The sequence below is a fragment of the Pristiophorus japonicus genome, chromosome 7 (assembly GCF_044704955.1).
Source record: "Pristiophorus japonicus isolate sPriJap1 chromosome 7, sPriJap1.hap1, whole genome shotgun sequence".
Lineage (NCBI taxonomy): Eukaryota > Metazoa > Chordata > Chondrichthyes > Pristiophoridae > Pristiophorus > Pristiophorus japonicus.
In genome coordinates, this window is record NC_091983.1 from 58,409,252 (window position 1) to 58,429,375 (window position 20,124).

A 20,124-nucleotide genomic window follows, 5' to 3' on the forward strand; every position below is an offset into this window, starting at 1 on the left:
ACCTCCTATCTTTCCTGAACACCTTATAACCAGAAATATTTAATACCCAATCCTGTCTTTATTTGAGCCAAGTCTCAGTTATTGCCACAACATCATATTTGCATGTGGTTATTTGTGCCTGCAGTTCATTTACCTTGTTTACTATGCATTGTGCATTCACATACATACACTGTAAACCCATCTTAGACTATCCAGTATTCTCCCTCAGTTTTATCCCATTTACTATTTCTTTCTTTAGTTCTCTCTGCTTCTCCCAATCCTTTGAGCAATTTATTTCCACTTTCTAATGTTACATCTTAATGCCCACCCCCCTGCCAAATTAGTTTAAAGCCTTCCCAACAGCAAACCTCTCCACGAGGATATTGGTTCTGGCCCTGTTGAGGTGCAACCAATCCGGTCTGTACAGGTCCCACCTTCCCCTGAACCAGTCCCAATGCCCCAGGAATCTGAAGCCCTCCCTCCTGCATCATCTCTCCAGCCAAGCATTCATCTGCTCTATCCTCCTATTTAAGAACATAAGAAATCGAGCAGGAGTAGGCCATTTGGCCCCTTGAGCCGCTCTGCCATTCAATAAGATCATGGCTGATCTGGTCTTGGCCTCAACACCACTTCCCCGCCCACTCCACAAAACCCTTGACACCCGTGTCGTTCAAAAATCTGCTGATCTCCTCCTTAAATATAATCAATAACCCAGCCTCCACAGCTCTCTGGGTTAGAGAACTCCAAAGATTCATGAACCTCTGAGAAAATAAATTCCTCATTTCCATTTTAAATGGGCGGCCCCTTATTCTGAAACTATGCCCCAAGGTTCTAGATTCCCCCACGAGGGGAAGCACCCTCTCTGCATCTATCCTGTCAAGCCCCCTCAGAATCTTATGTTTCAATAATATTACACCTTGTTCTTCTAAACTCCAATAAGTGTAGGCCCAGCCTGCTCAACCTTTCTTCATAGGACAACCCCTTCATCTCAGGAATCAACCTAGTGAAGTTTCTCTGAACTGCCTCCAATGCAAGTATATCCCTCCTTAAATAAGGAGACCAAAACTGTACGCAGTACTCTAGGTGTGGCCTCACCAATACCCTGTACAGTTGTAGCAAGATTTCAATACTTTTATACTCCATCCCCCTTGCAATAAAGGCCAACATTCCATTTGCCTTCCTAATTACTTGCTGTACCTGCATACGTACTAACTGTTTGTGTTTCATGTACCCCCAGATCCCTCTGTACCATAGCATTTTGTAGTCTCTCTCCATTTAAATAATTTTGCTTTCTTATTCTTCCTACCAAAGTGGATAACCTCACCGTTTTCCACATTATACTTCCATCTGCCAAATTTTTGCCCACTCACTTATCCTATCTATATCCCTTTGCAGATTATTTGTGTCCTCTTCACAACTTGCTTTCCCACCTATCTTTTTATATCATCAGCAAACTTGGCTACAATACACTCGGTCCCTTCATTCAAATCATTAATATAGATAGTAAAGAGTTGAGGCCCCAGCACTGATCCCTGTGGCACCCCACTAGTTACAATTTGCCAACTGGAAAATGACCCATTTATCCCGACTCTCTGTTTCCTGTTAGTTAGCCAATGCTAATATATTACCTCCAACCCCGTGTGCTCTAATCTTGTGCAGTAACCTTTTATGCGGCACCTTGTCGAATGCTTTCTGGAAATCCAAACACACCGTATCCACTGGTTCCCCCATATCCACCCTGCTCGTTACATCCTCAAAGAACTCTAGCAAATTTGTCAAACATGATATCTATACTCACTCGAGTGTGGCACCGGGAGTAATCTGGAGATTACTACCTTTTGAGGTCCTGCTCTTTAATCTCTTTCTTAGCTCCCTAAATCTGCCTCACATGTTTTTTTTTAGTCAACTATTTATACGGAAATGTCAGAACAAGGTCTCCATGGATGCAGTCATCTTGGAAATACATCTCAAGTACAGTTTTTTTTTAACGTTCCCATCCTAAATTGCCCCACTCTTCTACCTGAGGAGAATTTCTTAGTGGCAGGGATGTTCCACCCAGCCATGTTCACTGTTGCCCTACCACCAGGTAAATGTGCATTTGTCTGCATAGCAAAGTGTGAATCTTCTTTCTCCATTCCCATATTCTTTGTTGACTTTCTGACTTTGATTGTGTCTGTATATTGTCTGCTGGATCCTGTGTTCTGGCAGTCTCCTTCTCTTGGTGTTTGGTCCCCTTTAATGTCCATTTGTATTATTTCCTTCATTACTGTTAACTTGTTTCTTACTTAAACTCTGAGGGTTTTTTTGAAAGTTGTTGAAAAGCAAAGAAAGAGAGAATTTGCATAGTGCATTGCAGGACCTCAGGACATGCCAAAGCTCTTCACAACCAATAATTTTTGAAGCGTAGTCACTTTTGTGATGTCGGGAAACAAGGCACCCAATTTGCACACAGCAAGGTCTCACAAACACATGAGATAAATGACCAATTAAACTATTTTAGTGGTGTTGGTTGAGGGATAAATATTGGTAAGACACTGGAGTGTTTTCCCCTGCTCCCCATTGACTTCAGTTTTACTGGGGCACCACACTTAGTCAAATGCTGCCTCGATGTGAAGGGCAGTCACTCTCGCCTCACCTCTGGAATTCCAACTCTCTCGCCCATATTTCATCATCATAGGCGGTCCCTCAAATGAGGATGACTTGCTTCCACGAGTTCACGGGTGTTTCTATGAAGGACCCAATGTTCCAGTCCTGAACTCCAATTGAGGGGGTGGAAGATGCCTGTGCATTCATTTTTTTAACCTGTGGTGACTGTTGCACACCAGCCGCCACACGGGCTTGACAGTTAGGTCTTGGTCCAGTGACAAGGATTAACCAAGATGACTGAAGACCTGCTCTGCTGCACGGACCTAGCACGCACACAAATCACAGTGTGGGCTGGCTCGTGCTGCCCCTGGGCCGTCGGCTCTTCTGGACCCTGTACCCTCATCTGTCGCGCCTCCGCTGCAATCTATCGCCGTTCCTCCGCCATAAACATTCACTGCATCTCGCCACAAACACTCGCCGGTCATCCGCCCCGACCTTCCCACTCCTCTGTACCTGGGTCCTGCCGATGTTCCTGCCCACGTTCCAAAATGGCGATCAGGGTTTTGATGATATTGCCCATCTCAAAAACGTCGGACACTTAGAGCAACTCGCATTGGAGCTTGAAGTGGTATGCTCCAGCTCTTTTATAGCCCGACCTGCAGATACAATAGCAAAATACTGTGGATTCTGAAAATCTGAAATAAAACAAAAAAATACTGGAAGTGCTCAGCAGGTCAGGCAACAACTGTGGAGAGAGAAACAGATTAATGTTTCAGGTAGATGACCTTTCGTCTGAACTGCCGAAAGGTTCTGATGCAGTTCTGACGAAAACTCATCGACCTGAAACGTTAACTCACTTTCTCTCCACAGCTGCTGCCTGACCTGAGTATTTACAGCATTTTTTGTTTTTATTCTAGAAGGATCATCCACTCGGCACTTCTGGCTGAAGATGGTTAGGAATGCTTCAACCTTGTCTTCTGCACTTTCATGCTGGGCTCAGTTATTGAGGATGGGGCTATTCATGGATCTTTCTCCTCTGTAAGTTGCTTAATTGTCCACCACCATTCATAAGAACATCAGAAATAGGAGCAGGAGTAGGCCATATGGCCCCTCGAGCCTGCTCCGCCATTTAACACGATCTTGGCTGATCCGATCATGGACTCAGGTCCACTTCCCTGCCCGCTCCCCATAACCCCTTATTCCCTTATCGGTTAAGAAACTGTCTATCTCTGTCTTAAATTTATTCCATGTCCCAGCTTCCACAGCTCTCTGAGGCAGTGAATTCCACAGATTTACAACCCCCTGAAAATAAATTTCTCCTCATCTCAGTTTTAAATGGGCGGCCCTTTATTCTAAGATTATGCCCCCTAGTTCTAGTCTCCCTCATCAGTGGAAACATTCTCTCTGCATCCACCTTGTCAAGCCCCCTCATAATCTTATACGTTTTGATAAGATCACCTCTTAATCTTCTGAATTCCAGTAAGTAGAGGCCCGACCTACTCAACCTTTCCTCATAGGTCAACCCCCTCATCTCCGGAATCAACCTAGTGAACCTTCTCTGAACTGCCTCCAAAGCAAGTATATCCTTTCGTAAATATGGAAACCAAAACGGCATGCAGTATTCTAGGTGTGGCCTCACCAATACCCTGTATAACTAGCAGACTTCCCTGCTTTTATACTCCATCCCCTTTGCAATAAAGGCCAAGATTCCATTGGCCTTCCTGATCACTTGCTGTACCTGCATACTAACCTTTTGTGTTTCATGCACAAGTACCCCCAGGTCCCACTGTACTGCAGCACTTTGCAATATTTCTCCATTTAAATAATAACTCGCTCTTTGACTTTGTTTCTGCCAAAGTGCATGACCTCACACTTTCCAACATTATACTCCATCTGCCAAATTTTTTCCCACTCATTTAGCCTGTCTATGTCCTTTTGCAGATTTTTTGTGTCCTCCTCATACATTGCTTGTATCGTCAGCATACTTGGCTGCAATACACTCGGTCCCTTCTTCCAAGTCGTTAATATAGATTGTAAATAGTTGGGGTCCCAGCACTGATCCCTGCGGCACCCTACTAGTTACTGGTTGCCAACCCGAGAATTAACCATTTATCCCGACTCTGTTTTCTGTTCGTTAGCCAATCTTCTATCCATGCTAATATATTACCCCCAACCCCGTGAACTTTTATCTTGTGCAGTAATCTTTTATGTGGCACCTTGTCAAACGCCTTCTGGAAGTCCAAATACACCACATCCACTGGTTCCCCTTTATCCACCCTGTTTGTTACATCCTCAAAGATTTCCAGCAAATTTGTCAAACATGACTTCCCCTTCATAAATCCATGCTGACCCTGTCTGGCCAAATTTTGCTTTTCCAAATGTCCTGCTACTACTTCTTTAATAATGGACTCCAACATTTTCCCAACCACAGATGTTAGGCTAACTGGTCTATAGTTTCCCACTTTTTGTCTGCCTCCTTTTTTAAATGGGGGCGTTACACACCTAGATGTGGCATGCCAGCAGAGCTGTGACCTGATCCGATGGTTGTGGGATCACTGAGCTCTGTCTATAGCATGCTGCTTCTGCTGTTTAGCATGCATATAGTCCTGTGTTGTAGCTTCGCCAGGTTTGTACCTCATTTTCTGGTATGCCTGGTGCTGAAATTAGTATGCTCTTCTACACTCATTGAACCAGGGTTAGTCATCAGGCTTGATGATGATGGAGGAGTGAGGGATAGGCAGGGTTATGAGGTTACAGATTGTGGTGGAGTGCAATTCTGTTGCTGCTTATGGTCCAAAGTGCCTCATGCATGTCCAGATTTAAGCTATTAGATCTGTTAATCTATCCTATTGAGCACAGTGGTAGTGTCACTTGACATGATGGAGGGTGTCCTCAGTATGAAGACAGGACTTAGTCTCCACAACGACTGCAATGGTCACTCCTACCAATACTGTCATGGACAGATGCATCGGCGACAGGTTGATTGGTGAGGACAAGGTCAAGTAGGCTAGTCCCTCTTACTGGTTCTCTCGCTTCCTGCTGCAAATCTAGTCTGGTAGCTATTTCCTTCAGGATTCGGTCAACTCAGTGGTGGTATTATTGAGTCACTCTTGGTGATTGACATTGAAGTCCCTTACTCAGAGTATATTCTGTGCCCTTGCTACCCTCAGTGCATCCTTCAAGTGGTGTTCAACATGGAGTACTGATGAATCATTGCTTTGCAATTGTTCATTATACCATTGTACCAGCATGTAAAGCAATTTCTTCAAATCTTCTACTCTACTATAGTTTACTCTGGCCCTTGGAAAACATATAACTGATCCACTGAAGAACTTCCCTTGATCTACTGAAGAACTTCCCTTTACTCATCTCATTATCAATGTGTGTCTCAATTGAATCTCCAACGTGCAAGGCTCTAGTATTACTTTGCTTGCCTTTGGACTTGCTTTAGTTTGTTTGGAGGTAACTTAAGAAATAGGAACAGGAGTAGGCCACTTAGTCCCTCGAGTCTGCTCCACCATTCAATAAGATCATGGCTGATCTGATCATGGACTCTGCTCCACTTCCCTGTCCGCTCCCCAAAACCCTTTATTTCCTTATCGCTCAAAAATCTGTCTATCTCCGCCTTAAATATATTCAATTACCAGCCTCCACAGCTCTCTGGGGCAGAGAATTCCATAGATTTACAACCCTCTGAGAGAAGAAATTCCTCCTCATCTCAGTATGTCCCCTAGTTTTAGTTTGCCCTATGAGTGGAAATATCCTCTCTGCATCCACCTTGTCAAGCCCCCTCATTATCTCATGTTTCAATAAGATCACCTCTCATTCTTCTGAACTCCCATGTGTCTCAGCCCAACCTACTCAACCTATCTTCATCCCCTCATCTCCGGAATCAACCTAGTGAACCTTCTCTGAACAGCCTCCAACAGCCCATGTAACTCTGTCCTCCTTCTCCATCTTGCTGGAAGTAGTCTGGGACCATACTCAAGTGGCCATTTTCCATGCTTGAGCTTAGATGGTGATTTCAAAAGACAATTTGACTATGGAGATTATCACAAGCTGCCCCAACTCTGTTCTTACCTGATGCTCATACATTCACATTTTCCAGCAGGGATTACCGGAAAGCAATCAGGATGAAAACCATGTCTTTTTTTTGTCCTCCTTCCTCTCCCAGAGACGCTGAGACTCATGGTTAATGTCACAACTACTGCTGCTGCTTTAGTTGAGTTCAGATGAGAACAGACAGGAAAGGAAATCCTGAGAGCTCAGTCCATATGGCTCAGTATTACACCTGGGGGTGTCTTTATCCATTCAGTCATCGGGGGAGCAAAAAAATGTTATTTTTAAGTGTAGAGCTAGTTTGTAAACTTTCAACAATGGATTTGTTTGTATTAGCATAATTTTTACATGCGGCTTTTTGAATAAAGTTAACCAATTATTTTATCTTAAGCAATAAAAAAAAATTCTATCTATTCAAAAAATCAGAGTGGAATTATTATTTTCCAATTTCTGATTTTAGAGGCAAAAATCCACGTGAAAGACTAGGATATGAAGCTCAGTCTCGGAAACTGCAAAATGAACTGGCAGATCTGACAACAGTAGAGGATTCACTAGATGAATTAATCAAAGACTGTGCTCATCAGTTATACAAATTAACAGAAGAAAAAGAAAATGCAAGATATCCTTTTGATTCTTAAAAAAGTTACTACTGCATGTCTGCTTTTATTTTAAAAGATTTGAAGTTCAGATACTGCCTTTTTACAAAAGTAAGTTTGTACTCGTGCAATTTAAGACGTTTAAAGAAGATGAATGTGACAAATGAACTTTTTGTCTGCATTAAATTTATGATTGGAATTCTTTATAGCTAGAAACAGCATGAATCCCACAGAGACACTGAGTATTTCGCGAAGGAAAAGGCACAAGCTCAGAGATCAGACAGGCTGGTGCAGTAGTCTTCACAAGGTGTGAAGTGTTGGGGAAAACGCAGTTTGGTCTCTAAGTCTTGATTGAATGCAATGGCTCTTGCCATTTTAATCACAGACTTTTTGGCATTGTCAAGGTTAGCCATCTGGTAATTTATTGACAAGGGTATGGTCGTCATTTATTTGGACATGTCTTTGGAGATATTCCCAAGTCACCTTGACACTGGTCAAAGAATTGGGCTGAGCCTGGGTTAGTGGGTTGGATGAACAGCTGTGTCGAAGACCTTTGAAAGGGGAACAAGGTAATTGATTGGCTTCTTTGATAGACAGTACATAGCCAGGGTCTCTAATGACTGGATTATACTGGGCTTCATGGGCTCAAGAGTTAGTTTCAGCTTTCCAGCCAGGAGGAAAGTTCTGTGTTTAACACTGAATCAATCAGCAGAGAAGCTAGGTCAGTTTAAAGGCTGTGGCTGGTTTCATAGTGTAAGATGTGAGCTTCTATTTTAAAGTCTATGGGGGAGAAATTGGGCTGGTTTGCGCCTCCCGTTGGCACCTCCGGGGTCACTAACGGGGCACGAAGGGGTTACCGTCTGGGCGCGGCGAAATCACCGATGCCCGCGGACTTCTCTGGCGTGTTTGCGCTGGTGCAAATACTTACCGCCTCAATTTCTTGCACCCCGGAGAGTGTGAAGTCATCCTTTACGCAGCACCCCCTTATCGCCCCGGATGTAAAATTCACATACACCCACTGCAGCATCACGGGACGTCAACAACGGCAGCTGCAGGAGGCGCTGTCACCCTCAGCTGGCCACTTGGGGAGCGCTACTTAAAGGCAGTGGTAGTCAGGTAGGACAAAATTTAATTATGTTCCCAGTGTGTTGAATTTTGCTTTTTTTGTACCCCGCGATTGCTCTCAGTGGGCTTGGGGCTGTTATGCGCGTATCGCAGGTGCCGACACAGCCTTAGGATTCAATCAACACAGTATTGCAATTGAAGGGAGAGAAGGAGCCTGTACAACTGGCAGCACTGCACGGACCATTGTGCAGCGCTCTGCCACTACTGCCCCTCTCACTCCCTTTACGTGCTTGATTTAGCTCTCCACTTCCCTCTTGGAGCGCTAAAGCGGAAGTTCCCAGCAGATTCAAATATTTAGCGCCCAGCGATACTTTTGCACTCCATAGAGGCAGGGCAGGGCAGCTCAGTCCCGTGGAGTGCACATCCTGTGCCATGTGGGAAGTCCTGGATGCTTCTCGTGGCCTGAACGACTATGTGTGCAGGAAGTGTCGCCAGTTGGAGCAGCTTGAGCTCTGGGTTTCGGAGCTTGAGCAGTGGCTGGCATCACTGCAGTGCATCCGCGAGGCCGAGAGCTTTGTGGATAGCACTTTTCAGGAGGTGGTCACCCCGCAGCTTATGAGTGTGCAGGTAGAGAGGGAATGGGTGACCGCCTGACAGACGAGATGGACCAGGCAGGTAGGGTAGGAGTCCCCTGAGTGCTAACCAGTTTTCAGTTCTGGATACTGGTGAGGGCGATGGTTCCTCTGGGGAGTGCAGCCAGAGCCAAGTCCACGGCATCATTGGTGGCTCAGCCACACAGACGGGGAGGAAGAAGAGTAGAAGAGCAAAAATGGTAGGGGATTTCATAGGGGAACAGAGCGGTGTTTCTGCTGCCATAGATGTGTTGCCTCCCTGGTGCCAAGGTCAAGGATGTCGCTGAATGGCTGCAGGACATTCTATGGGGGAGGGTGAACAGCCAGAGGTCGTGGTCCATATTGGTACCAATGACATAGGTAGAAAGAGGGATGAGGTCCTGCAGGCAGATTTTAGGTACCTAGGAAAGAGATTAAAACGCAGCACCTCAAAGGTAGTAATATCCAGATTACTCCCGGTGCCACATGCTAGTGAGTACAGAAATAAGAGGATAGAGCAGATGAATGTGTGGCTGGAGAGATGGTGCAGGAGGGAGGGCTTTAGATTCCTAAGGCATTGGGATAGTTTCTGGGGGAGGTGGGACCTATACAAGCCAGACAGGCTGCACCTCAACAGAGCCGGGACCAATATCCTCACGGATGGGGTGGGGGGGGGGGGGGCGGGGGGCGGGGGCGGTGGGCGGTTTGCTAGTGCTCGTGCTATTGGGGAGGGTTTAAACTAGCTTGGCAGGAGGATGGGAACCTGAGATTAGATTCAGAAGGGAGAGAAGCAAAGCTGGAAATGGAAGGCAGAAAATTAGTAAGCGGGCTTTGGAAGGCAGAGGAAACAAAGGCTAGGAAATTGACAAGGGAGTTCGGCAGTGCTAAATGGTTTATACTTCAATGCAAGGAATAAGGCAGATGAGCTGAGGGCACAGATAGACACTTGGGAGTATGATGATATAGCTATTACTGAGACATAGCTGAAAGAAGGGCAGGAATGGCAGCTCAACATTCCTGGTTACACGGTTTTCAAATGAGAGAGAGAGGGGGATAAAAAAGGAGGGGTGGTCGCAATATTGATTTAAAGAAACAATTACAGCTGTGAGGAGGGATGATCAACTGACGAACAACAAGGGGCAATCACACTGCTGGGCGGGTACTAAAGGCCCCCAAACAGTCAGAGAGAGATAGAAGAGCTAATATGTAGGCACATTTCTGGGAAGTGCAAAAACAATAGGACAGTTGTAGGGGATTTCAATTACCCTAATGTTAACTGCGATAGAATTAGTGTGAAAGGTTTAGAGGGAGCAGAATTCTTCAAATGCATTCAGGAGAGCTTATTTAGCCAGTATGTAGCAAGCCCAACAAGAGAGGGGTGGTTCTGGACTTAGTTTTAAGGAATGAAGCAGGACAGGTGGAAGGGGTATCAGTTGGAGAGCATTTTGGTGGTAGTAATCACAATTCAGTTAGATTTAGGGTAGTTATGGAAAAGAACAAAGACAAACCACGAATAAAAATTAGGGAAAAGCCAATTTTACTAACCTAAGATGTGATTTAGCCAAAGAGGACTGGAAACAGCTACTTGAAGATAAGTCAGTCAAGGAGAAGATAGTGAGGATTCAGAGCAAGTAAGTTCCCTTAAAGAAAAAGGGTGGGACTAACAAATCTAGAGTCCCCTGGATGTCAAGGAGCACACAGGGTAGGATCAAGCAAAAAAGGAAAGCTTATGACAGATACCGACGGCTCAATACTGCAGAAATCTTGGAGGAGTATAGAAAGTGCAGGGGTGAAATTAAAAAGGAAATTAGGAAAGCAAACAGAAGGCATGAAAAAATATTGGCAAGTAAACTCAAGGAAAACCCAAAGATGTTTTATAAATAAATTAAGAGCAAGAGAATAAAGAGTAGGGCCTATTAGAGACCATAAAGGTAATCTGTATCGAGGCGGAAGATGCGGATATGGTTCTTAATGAATACGTTGCGTCTGTTTTCAAAAAGCGAGAGAGAGACGTTGCAATCAGAGGAGGAATGTGAAATATTATGAAATAAATAGTGAGAGAGGAAGTATTCAGGGGTTTAGCATCTTTGAAAGTGGCTGAATCTCCAGGCCCGGATGAAATGTATCCCAGGCTGATAAGAGAAACTAGAGAGGAAATAGCAGAGGCTCTGACCATCATTTTCCAATCCTCTCTGGCTACAAGTGTGGTGCTGGAGGACGGCTAATGTTGTACTGTTGTTTATAAAGGGAGAACGTGATAGACCGAGTAATTACAAGCCAGTCAGCCTATCCTCGGTGATGAGAAAATTACTTGAAAAAATTCTGAGGGACAGGATAAATCTTAATTTAGAAAGACACGGATTTTCGTATCTGACTAACTTAATTGAATTTTTTGAGGAGGCAACAAGGAGGGTCGATGAGGATAGTTCATTTGATATGGTGTATATGGACTTTAGCAGGGCTTTTGATAAGGTCCCACATGGTAGACTGACCACGAAAGTAAAAGCCAATGGGATCCAACGCAAAGTGGCAAGTTGGATCTAAAATTGGCTCAGAGGCAGGAAGCAAAAGGTAATAGTCGATGGATGTTTCTGTGACTGGAAGGCTGTTTCCAGTGGGATTCCGCAGGGCTCACTACTAGGCCCCTTGCTTTTTGTGGTATATATCAATGATTCAGACTTGAATGAAGGGGGTATGATTAAGAAGTTTGCAGATGATACAAAAATTGACCGTGTGGTTGATAATGAAGAAGGAAGATATCAATGGATTGGTCAGGTGGCAGAACAGTGGCAAATGGAATTCAATCCGGGGAAGTGTGAGATAGTGCATTTGGGGAGGGCTAACAAAGCAAGGGAATACACAACAAATGATGGGCCACTGAGAAGTGTAGAAGGACAGAGGGACCTTGGAGTGCCTGAAGATAGCAGGGCAGGTAGATAAGGTGGCTGAGAAGGCCTACGGGATACTTGCCTTTATTAGCCGAGGCATAGAATATGAGGAGATTTACGAGAATGCTGCCTGGACTGGAGAATTTTAGCTACGAGGAAAGATTGGATAGGCTGTGGTTGCTTTCTTTGGAACAGAGGAGGCTGAGGGAAGACCTAATTGAGGTGTATAATATTATAGGGGCCTAGATCGAGTGGATAGGAAGGACCCATTTCCCTGAGCAGAGGTGTCAATAACCAGGGAGCATAGATTTAAAGTAATCGGTAGGAGGTTTAAAGGGGATTTGAGGAGACATTTTTTCTCAGAGGGTGGTGGAGGTCTGGAACTCACTGCCTAAAAGGATGGTAGAGGCAGAAACCCTCATAGCATTTAAAAAGTACTTGGATATGCACTTGGTGCCGCAACTTACAAGGCTACGGACCAAGCACTGGAAAGTGGGATCAGGCTCGATAGCTCTTTGTCTGCCGGCACAGACTCAAAGGGCCAAATGGCCTCCTTCTGTGCTGTAAATTTCTATGATGCTGGTCCAGACTTGAATGAATGGAGGGTCTGAGCTGTGGGGTGGAGTGAGGCCATAGGGAAATTTATAGATAAGGAACAACTCTCTTGGTGAGCACAGTCCCACTAAATAGTCATGTTTTTAAGAGTGTATTTAAGTCTTCTGCATTTTATCTTGCACTCCTGAAATAATTTTTAGTAATTGATCAATGATGGAAGAAACTAATGGCATATTTACATTAAAATCTGTTGTGATATTGTTTTACTATGTTCTGGAATAAACCTACATCAAACTAGTATGATTAAGCTTGAATTCACCTTAAGTTGCAGAAAATTTGCAAATGTGCTTTCGTGTAGTATTTCAATTAAACATTTGCATCGGTGTATCATTAAAATCCCTGTATTTTCCACATATTGCAATTAGTTTAACTTAACAAAGTAATACACTAGCATATGTAACTTATCAGGACCTACACAGCCTTCAAGCCTTCGAAGAACAGATTGTAATTGCAATCAAAGCTCCCCAAGAAACCAAACTGGAAATACCTATTCCTAAAGAGGTAAGATGCATGTTCTCCTTTTCAGTTTCTAGCATATCTGTTGGCCTGCATCTGACTGAATACATTTGTAAGCTGATGTTGAATTAGCATCTTAAAATGAAGCAATCCTTGTGAACAAGGTCTTTGCCATCCATGAGCTTATTGTGAATGATTGCATCGATATCATGGCCTTGCCGGAAACTTGACTGAGGGATGATGACACCTTACCTTTAAACGAAGCCTCCCCACCTGGCTATACCTTCCACCATTTGCACCGCCCAGACCGCGTGATGGCAGTGTGGCTCTCATCACCAAATCATACCTTGGTCTGTCTCCCTACTCCTCCGCACCTTCTCCTCCTTTGATATCTCACCTTATTCCACCCCTCTCACCTCTCATTTAAAATTCTCGTTCTCTATCGCTCATCAAAGCACGATAAAAATTTTAGCACTGATATATCTTCACTGCTTTCCTCTCTCAACCTTTGCACTGAGCAACTTCTAATCCTCGATGATTTCAATCTCCATGTTCCCTCTCCTTTGAGCTCACTACCCTCCTATCCTCCCTTAATCTCTCCCTCCATGTGAACTCCCCAACCCATATTCACAGCCACCCCTTTGATCTTGCCACCTCTCGTGGCCTCGCTATTCCTACCGTGTCAGTTGCAGATAAGGCCAATTCTGACCATTTCCTTGTATCGCTCTCAACCCACATCCTCCTTTCCCACTCAATTCTACTTCCTCCTGCATCTGCCCCTGGGAAAAAACTCTCTCCAAACTCTTACAACTGCACTTATCAACTCCAAACTGTCCAGCCTTCGGCCCTCCATTCACCATGACATTTCTGCAGCCACCGATCTGTTCAACCACACCCTCACCACCACCTTTGATGCCCTAGTCCCTATTAAAACCGTTACTCTCTCACACTGGCCATTCCCCCTGGTACGGTCCTCATTTTCACTCCCTCAACTCTCAGGGGTGCAGACTTGGAACGGATGTGGTGGCTAACTGGTTTAGCTACTCACCGCCAGATCTGGCAGGACCACATAAAGTGTTATCGGGTCTTACTCTTGTCTGCCAAAACTGCTCACTGTTCCAGGATCATTCTGGATTACAAAGATAACCCCCGGCTACTATTCTCTACTGCTACCTGTCTTCTTAAACCCCTCTCCCCTGTCTCCACCACACTCACCTTCAAAAACAAGTGTGAGGAGCTCATGGACTTCCTTGTCTCAAAGATTGAGACCATCTGATCAGCTGCCTTTGCCTTCCTTCCCCTAGCCCACCGGGCCAAACTTCATGTGAGGTTTCCCCCTGACCTAGCCCTGAACTCTCATCTTTCTCCAGTTTCTCTCCGATCTCCACTCTTGACCTCTCTACGCTCTTCTTGTTCACGAGACCCACTTCCTGCTCCCTTAACCAGAACACCTTAAACACATGAAACACAAAAAGTTAGTATGCAGGTACAACAAGTAATCGGGAAGGCAAATGGAATGTTGGCCTTTATTGCAAGGGGGATAGAGTATAAAAGCAGAGAAGTCCTGCTACAACTGTACAGGGTATTGAGTACTGCGACAGTTTTGGTCTCCGTATTTAAGGAAGGATATACTTGCATTGGAGGCTGTTCAGAGAAGGTTCACTCGGTTGATTCCGGAGATGAGGAAAGGTTGAGTAGGCTGAGCCTATACACATTGGAGTTCAGAAGAATGAAAGGTGATCTTATTGAAACATATAAGATAATGAGGGAGTTCGACAAGGTGGATGTAGAGAGGTGAGGGGAAACTAAAACTAGGGGACATAGTCTTAGAGTAAGGGGCCAACCATTTAAATCTGAGATGAGGTGGAATTTCTTCTCTGAGCGTTGTAAATCTATGGAATTCTCTATGGAACATCAGCTATGATCTTATTGAATGGCGGAGCAGGCTCGAGGGGCCAAATAGCCTACTGCTCCTATTTCTTATGTTCTTAACCCTATTCCCACTAAACTGCTGACCACCCAACTTCCTTTTCTGGCTCCCATGTTAGCTGACATTGTTAACGGTTCTCTCTTCTCCGGTATGGTCCTCCTCTCCTTCAAACCTGCCGTGGTCACCCCTCTCAAAAAAACAACCCTTGACCCCATTGTGCTTGCTAGCTACTGCCCTATCTCCAATCTCCATTTCTTCTCCAAAGTCCTTGAACGTGTTGTTGCCTCCCAAATCCGTGCCCATTTGTCCCTGAACTCCATGTTTGAATCCCTTCAATCTGATTTCTGCCCCGCCACAGAACCGAAACTGCTCTCATCAAAGTCACAAGTGACAAAGGTAAACTTATCTCTCCGCGTCCTTCACGGCCTTTGACATGGTTGACCACTCCATCCTCCTCCAACGCCTCGCCACCATCGTCGCCAGGTTCCATTCTTATCTATCTAATCATAGCCAGAAAATCATCTGTAATGGCTTCTCTTCCTACTCCCGGATCATTACCTCTGGTGTCCCCCAAGAATCTATCTAGCTGTCTAGCCCCCTCCTATTTCTTATCTATATGCTGCCCCTTGGCGACATCATCCGAAAACACGGTGTCAGTTTCCACATGTACGCTGAAGAGTCTCTAATTTGTCAGACTGCTTGTTTGACACCCAGTACTGGATGAGCAGAAATTTTCTCCAGTTGAATGTTGGGAAGACCAAAGCCATTGTCTTTGGTCCCCGCCACAAACTGCATTCCCTCTCCCCAGCATCTCTCTGAGGCTGGACCAGACTGTTCGCAACCTAGGTGTCATATTTGACCCTGAAATGAGCTTCTGGCCATATATCCGCGGCGTAACTAAAACCACCTATTTCCACCTCTGTAATATTACCCGTCTCCGCCCCTGCCCCAGCTCATCTGCTGCTGAAACCTTCATCCATGCCTTTGTTACCTCTAGACTTGACTATTCCAACTCACTCTTGGCTGGCCTCCCACCCTACCCTACGTAAACTTGAAGCAGCCCATGTCCTAACTTGCACCAAGTCCCACTCACCCATTACCCCTGTGCTCGCTGACCTACATTGGCTCCCGGTTAAGCAACCCCTCAATTTCAAAATTCTCATCCTTGTTTACAAATACTTCCATGACCTTACCCCTCCCTATCTCTGTAATCTCCTTCAGCCTCACAACCCCCCCCGAGATGTCTGCGCTCCTCAAATTCTGCCCTCTTAAGCATCCCTGATTATAACTGCTCAGTAATTGGTGTCCGTGCCTTTAGCTGCCCGGGCCATAAGCTCTGGAACTCCCTCCCTAAACCTCTCCGCCTCTCTACCTCTCTTTCCTCCTTCAAGACGCTCCTGAAAACCTACCTCCTTGTCCAAGCTGCCGTATTTTCTTCTTCTGTGTCAGATTTATTTATTTTGTCGTATAACTCTCCTGTGAAGCGCCTTGGGACGTTTTACTGCATTAAAGGCGCTATATAAATACTAATTGTTGTTGATTGCTATCCTGCATATCCTGGCAGCTAGCAAAGAGAAACATTGGCAGTGGTTTGGGAACAGACTGCTTGCCCTCCCCTTTTAAATGCATGGAGATATGTGGCCCAGGAAATAGCAAAAATGTGTGTTTATCCATCTGTAAAAATCAAATGGTGATTTTTTTTCTTTTGCATTCAAATCCGTCACAAAACAGTTACGTTTCCATCTCTGGCTAGTTTTGTCCTGTGGGCCCCCACAGACTCTCAGTGCGTTGACCATTTCACGCAGAGGTTCTAAAGAATAATATTGGGTACTCTTATGAAATTGAGTTCAGGTATGTTGATGGGTCCTTGGCCATGCTCAGTGCTGACACTGGGTGTCCAAAATTGGAATATGTTGCATTTTCCAGTACAGAAATTCATGGTTCCAATGAACACAAAAATTGCCCCCTACAAAAGAAATAGGAATGCAATGATTCTAGAGACCAGTATCTGCATCTTCGTGGTTTCAATTGGAGAACCCAAGTTTGAATCTCAATATTAACATCGTCACTGTGGCTTACTGGAAATCATAACAAAATTTTGTGTAGGTGAGGGAAGGAAAAAGTGTTCTTATACCTTACGCAGGATGAGCAGGGAGGAATTTTTAGAGTTGGAGGGTTCCTGGCAAGAGTTTCCATTGACTTGAGGCGAATTGGTACTGTAGAACTAATAATTCCATGAAGGGGCGATTCAGTTGAACACAAGATGTCTACCAGTTTCATTCCAACCATTCAGCTGCCAACATTAGACTCTAGGAATGTACTTTGCAAACTTACGGTTCACTATTGAAACTGGTTGCAATCACAGGTGCAGCGTCGAAGATCCAGAATGTTCCAGACTCTGGACCAATCGGTGGCAGGGTCGTCCGAAATCTGTAAAATGTTCCGAGATCCAGACCCGACGATCTCGGGGGGGTGGGGGCGCCATTGCCTGGGGGGGGGCCCGGCCACTGCCTGACCTCGGGTCTCACTTCGCCGCTGCTCGCCTTGCCCCAGCTGTCCTTACCTTGCCACCGCTGCCCTTAGCTCGGGGCCTCCTCGGCAGCCCACCCGCGAACACCACCTCCGCGACGGGGCCGGCCGGCCTGAACACCTTCTCCTCGATGGGGCCCTGCCTGAACACCTTTTAGGCAGGGCCTGCCCAAACAGCTCCTTCTCGGCGGGGACACCCCCTCCCCCCGCCCCCCCCCTTCTGACGTTCCAAAATCTGGAAATACCCGAACCTGGGCTCAGGTATTTCCGGATTCATGATGTCAGAAAGACGATCGAAAGTCCGGAAAAGCTCGGAATCTGGACAGCCTCGGTCCCGAGGGTTCCGGATTCTTGACGCTGCACCTGTACTAGATTTGCAGATTTCATTTCTCTCAGTATTACTAATATCAAGAAGAAAGACTTTTCATCCTATCCAGTTGAGCTGGTTTAGAACACAAGCTCTAGAACCAAAAAGAGATTGTTGTATACCACTGGGGCATCTTGTCTGTGCTGCCTTTTTCAGAAGTTGATATTTCGGGTATGTCATCAGTCATCCTCTAGACCGCAAAGTTCATACCTGTAATTGAAATGGGGAACTTTTTGGTCTGTTTGGCTCGGTGTAATTTTTATCCATTTGCCCATCAATGGGAACACTAGAGTATTTCATACCAACCATTAAGTTTGACCAGAGGAGTACTTTGTGGACTACATCTTTTAGTGCCAAGGGATTAATGAACAGCAGGTAGATGATAATGCAAGCATAACTAGAAATGCCTGATGCAACTTTGGTTTTATTTGTAATTATAAGACTTTGTGGGAATATTTCATAAACTCGTTGCTGTCTTTGACATTTTTTCGTTTAAATGACAATTTAACTTTTTTTTGGAAGGACAACTGAAGATTAAGTGGACCAGGTTGAAATACTGGTCTAGATTTTCTGTTCCTGAAATCAGCGTAAAAGATAATTTAAGGGCAAGTTACGTCGAGCATAAGACGAGTTTCCACGATCTTTAACATTTTTTTAAAAATATTGCGCCAGAAGCTGGCCCTGCCCACAAAACTGGCCACTTCCCCCGATCAAAATAATGAGCATGGCAAGTTTCCGCCAATTGAGCCTGTTTACGACTGTTCAAGAAGGCTCTTCAAAGGAAGCTTATTTTGTTTAGGTGAAAAGACACTAGTAGGCAGGGTTTATACGTTTTTAAATATAAAAAAATATTTATTTTACTAAGAAAGTGACTAGTGTACACCAGTAAAACTAATAAATGGTTCAGTATAGTTTTTGAGTCATTTTCAGTGATTTTAAAATTAGGTTACTCACAGCTGGCGGATTAGACACTCTTATTAAAAGTCCATATTGTTTGTGATAAACCCATTTTCAGCTGTATTAATACAACTGCACCAGGTTACCATTCTTAAATATCTCAATGAATATTTTTTAATGCAAGGAAGAAAAAAACAATTATGTTCTATTATGTTGGTTCATGGAAGATTTTACATTTGTGATTATGCAAATGCTTTTGAGTACAAACTTGAACCATAAGTTCACTTCGGAAAACCAGCACAATTTGAGCCCAGATTCCCAATTGCTCCCAAAGTGGAAACTACCCCACAATCCCTGTGTTTCTTTATAGCATTTGCATTTTATTCCCTTTTAAGGATTCTAAAAAAACTTTTTTGTTTGTATAGGAAACTATCCAGGTTCATATAAAAAGTACTGAAGGACCAATTGATGTCTATGTATGCGAAGTGCAAAACCAGGAAGAACATTGTCCTCTTAAAAAGGGTACAGACGGCACAAAGAGCGAGAATAAAGAGATTTCTTCAGCTACGGATGACACAGTAGCATTACCACCTGATAAAGGTGAAGCTGCTTATGTGTGATTTATTAGATAGGATGAACAACATTTTTATTAACGGCGTTGCATATTAAAATTTGATATCTAGGTTTTTGGTGGTGGTAGAAAATTTATTTAGAAATTACAGGGTAAATTTTATGAAATTTGGCGAAGTTCAAAACAGTCGATTTAGATGGGAATATAAGGGCAGATTTTACTAATTCACATGTCAGGAGTGTGAATTAGCTAAAATCTACCATTGTGTTTCTATCTAGTATTGCCATTTAAATCAACACCGTACAGGTATCAAGTCATGCCTATGACTTTTTCTTCATGGTGCAAAAGATTGGCTGTATTGGGATATAGATTTTAACCCTGACCACCATGGATTATGGTAACACTTTTGTTGATTTTATGGAATATTGAGAATAATATTTCTATTGCTTCTATGGGCTGAAGGGACCATAAACCTTAGTCACCCGAGTCTCCGTTGACTGTTCTATTTGATTTGGTAATCTTACCAGTACATCAATTAGCTGTATTACAAAATCAGAGAATGATGGAAATACACAGGAGATCAACCAGTAGCTGTAAATAGAAAAGATCAGTTAAAGACTCATTGTAACCCTTCAGCTTCATTCTACCAGTTGTGATTTCAGTTAGACAAATGGGACAATGAATTGGTTAGTTAATAGGACAAATCAGTTTCCACTTGTGTCTTTAAAAACAGTCACTTTACATCGAGCAGTGCCTTTAATGACTTTGCTATCAAAGGAGCTGTTGTGTTGGTTCAGTGTGTACCGTAGACCAGAGGTTCTCAACCGGGGGTTCGCGGCCCTCTTTCAAGGGTACTGCTAAAAGTAACCAGAGCATGTGTAGAAAAAAAGTTAATTTTTGTGTGTGTTTATTACATGCGGAAAGCACAGAAATGAAATCGTTCCCAGGTTATGTAATACGTTCTCACTTTACCTA

At 44.2% G+C, this 20,124-nt stretch overlaps 1 protein-coding gene across 2 annotated transcripts in view; it reads left to right on the forward strand.

Moving 5' to 3' along the window:
• Positions 1-20,124, forward strand: part of LOC139267126 (transcription factor E2F6-like) — a 52,200-nt gene that overhangs the window by 23,259 nt on the left and 8,817 nt on the right. For both annotated transcript variants that reach the window (XM_070884963.1, XM_070884965.1), the window contains exons 3-5: positions 7,085-7,243; positions 12,786-12,900; positions 19,004-19,178. In XM_070884963.1, the coding sequence (XP_070741064.1) occupies positions 7,085-7,243; positions 12,786-12,900; positions 19,004-19,178 (449 nt within the window). The remainder of the gene's footprint in view (positions 1-7,084; positions 7,244-12,785; positions 12,901-19,003; positions 19,179-20,124) is intronic.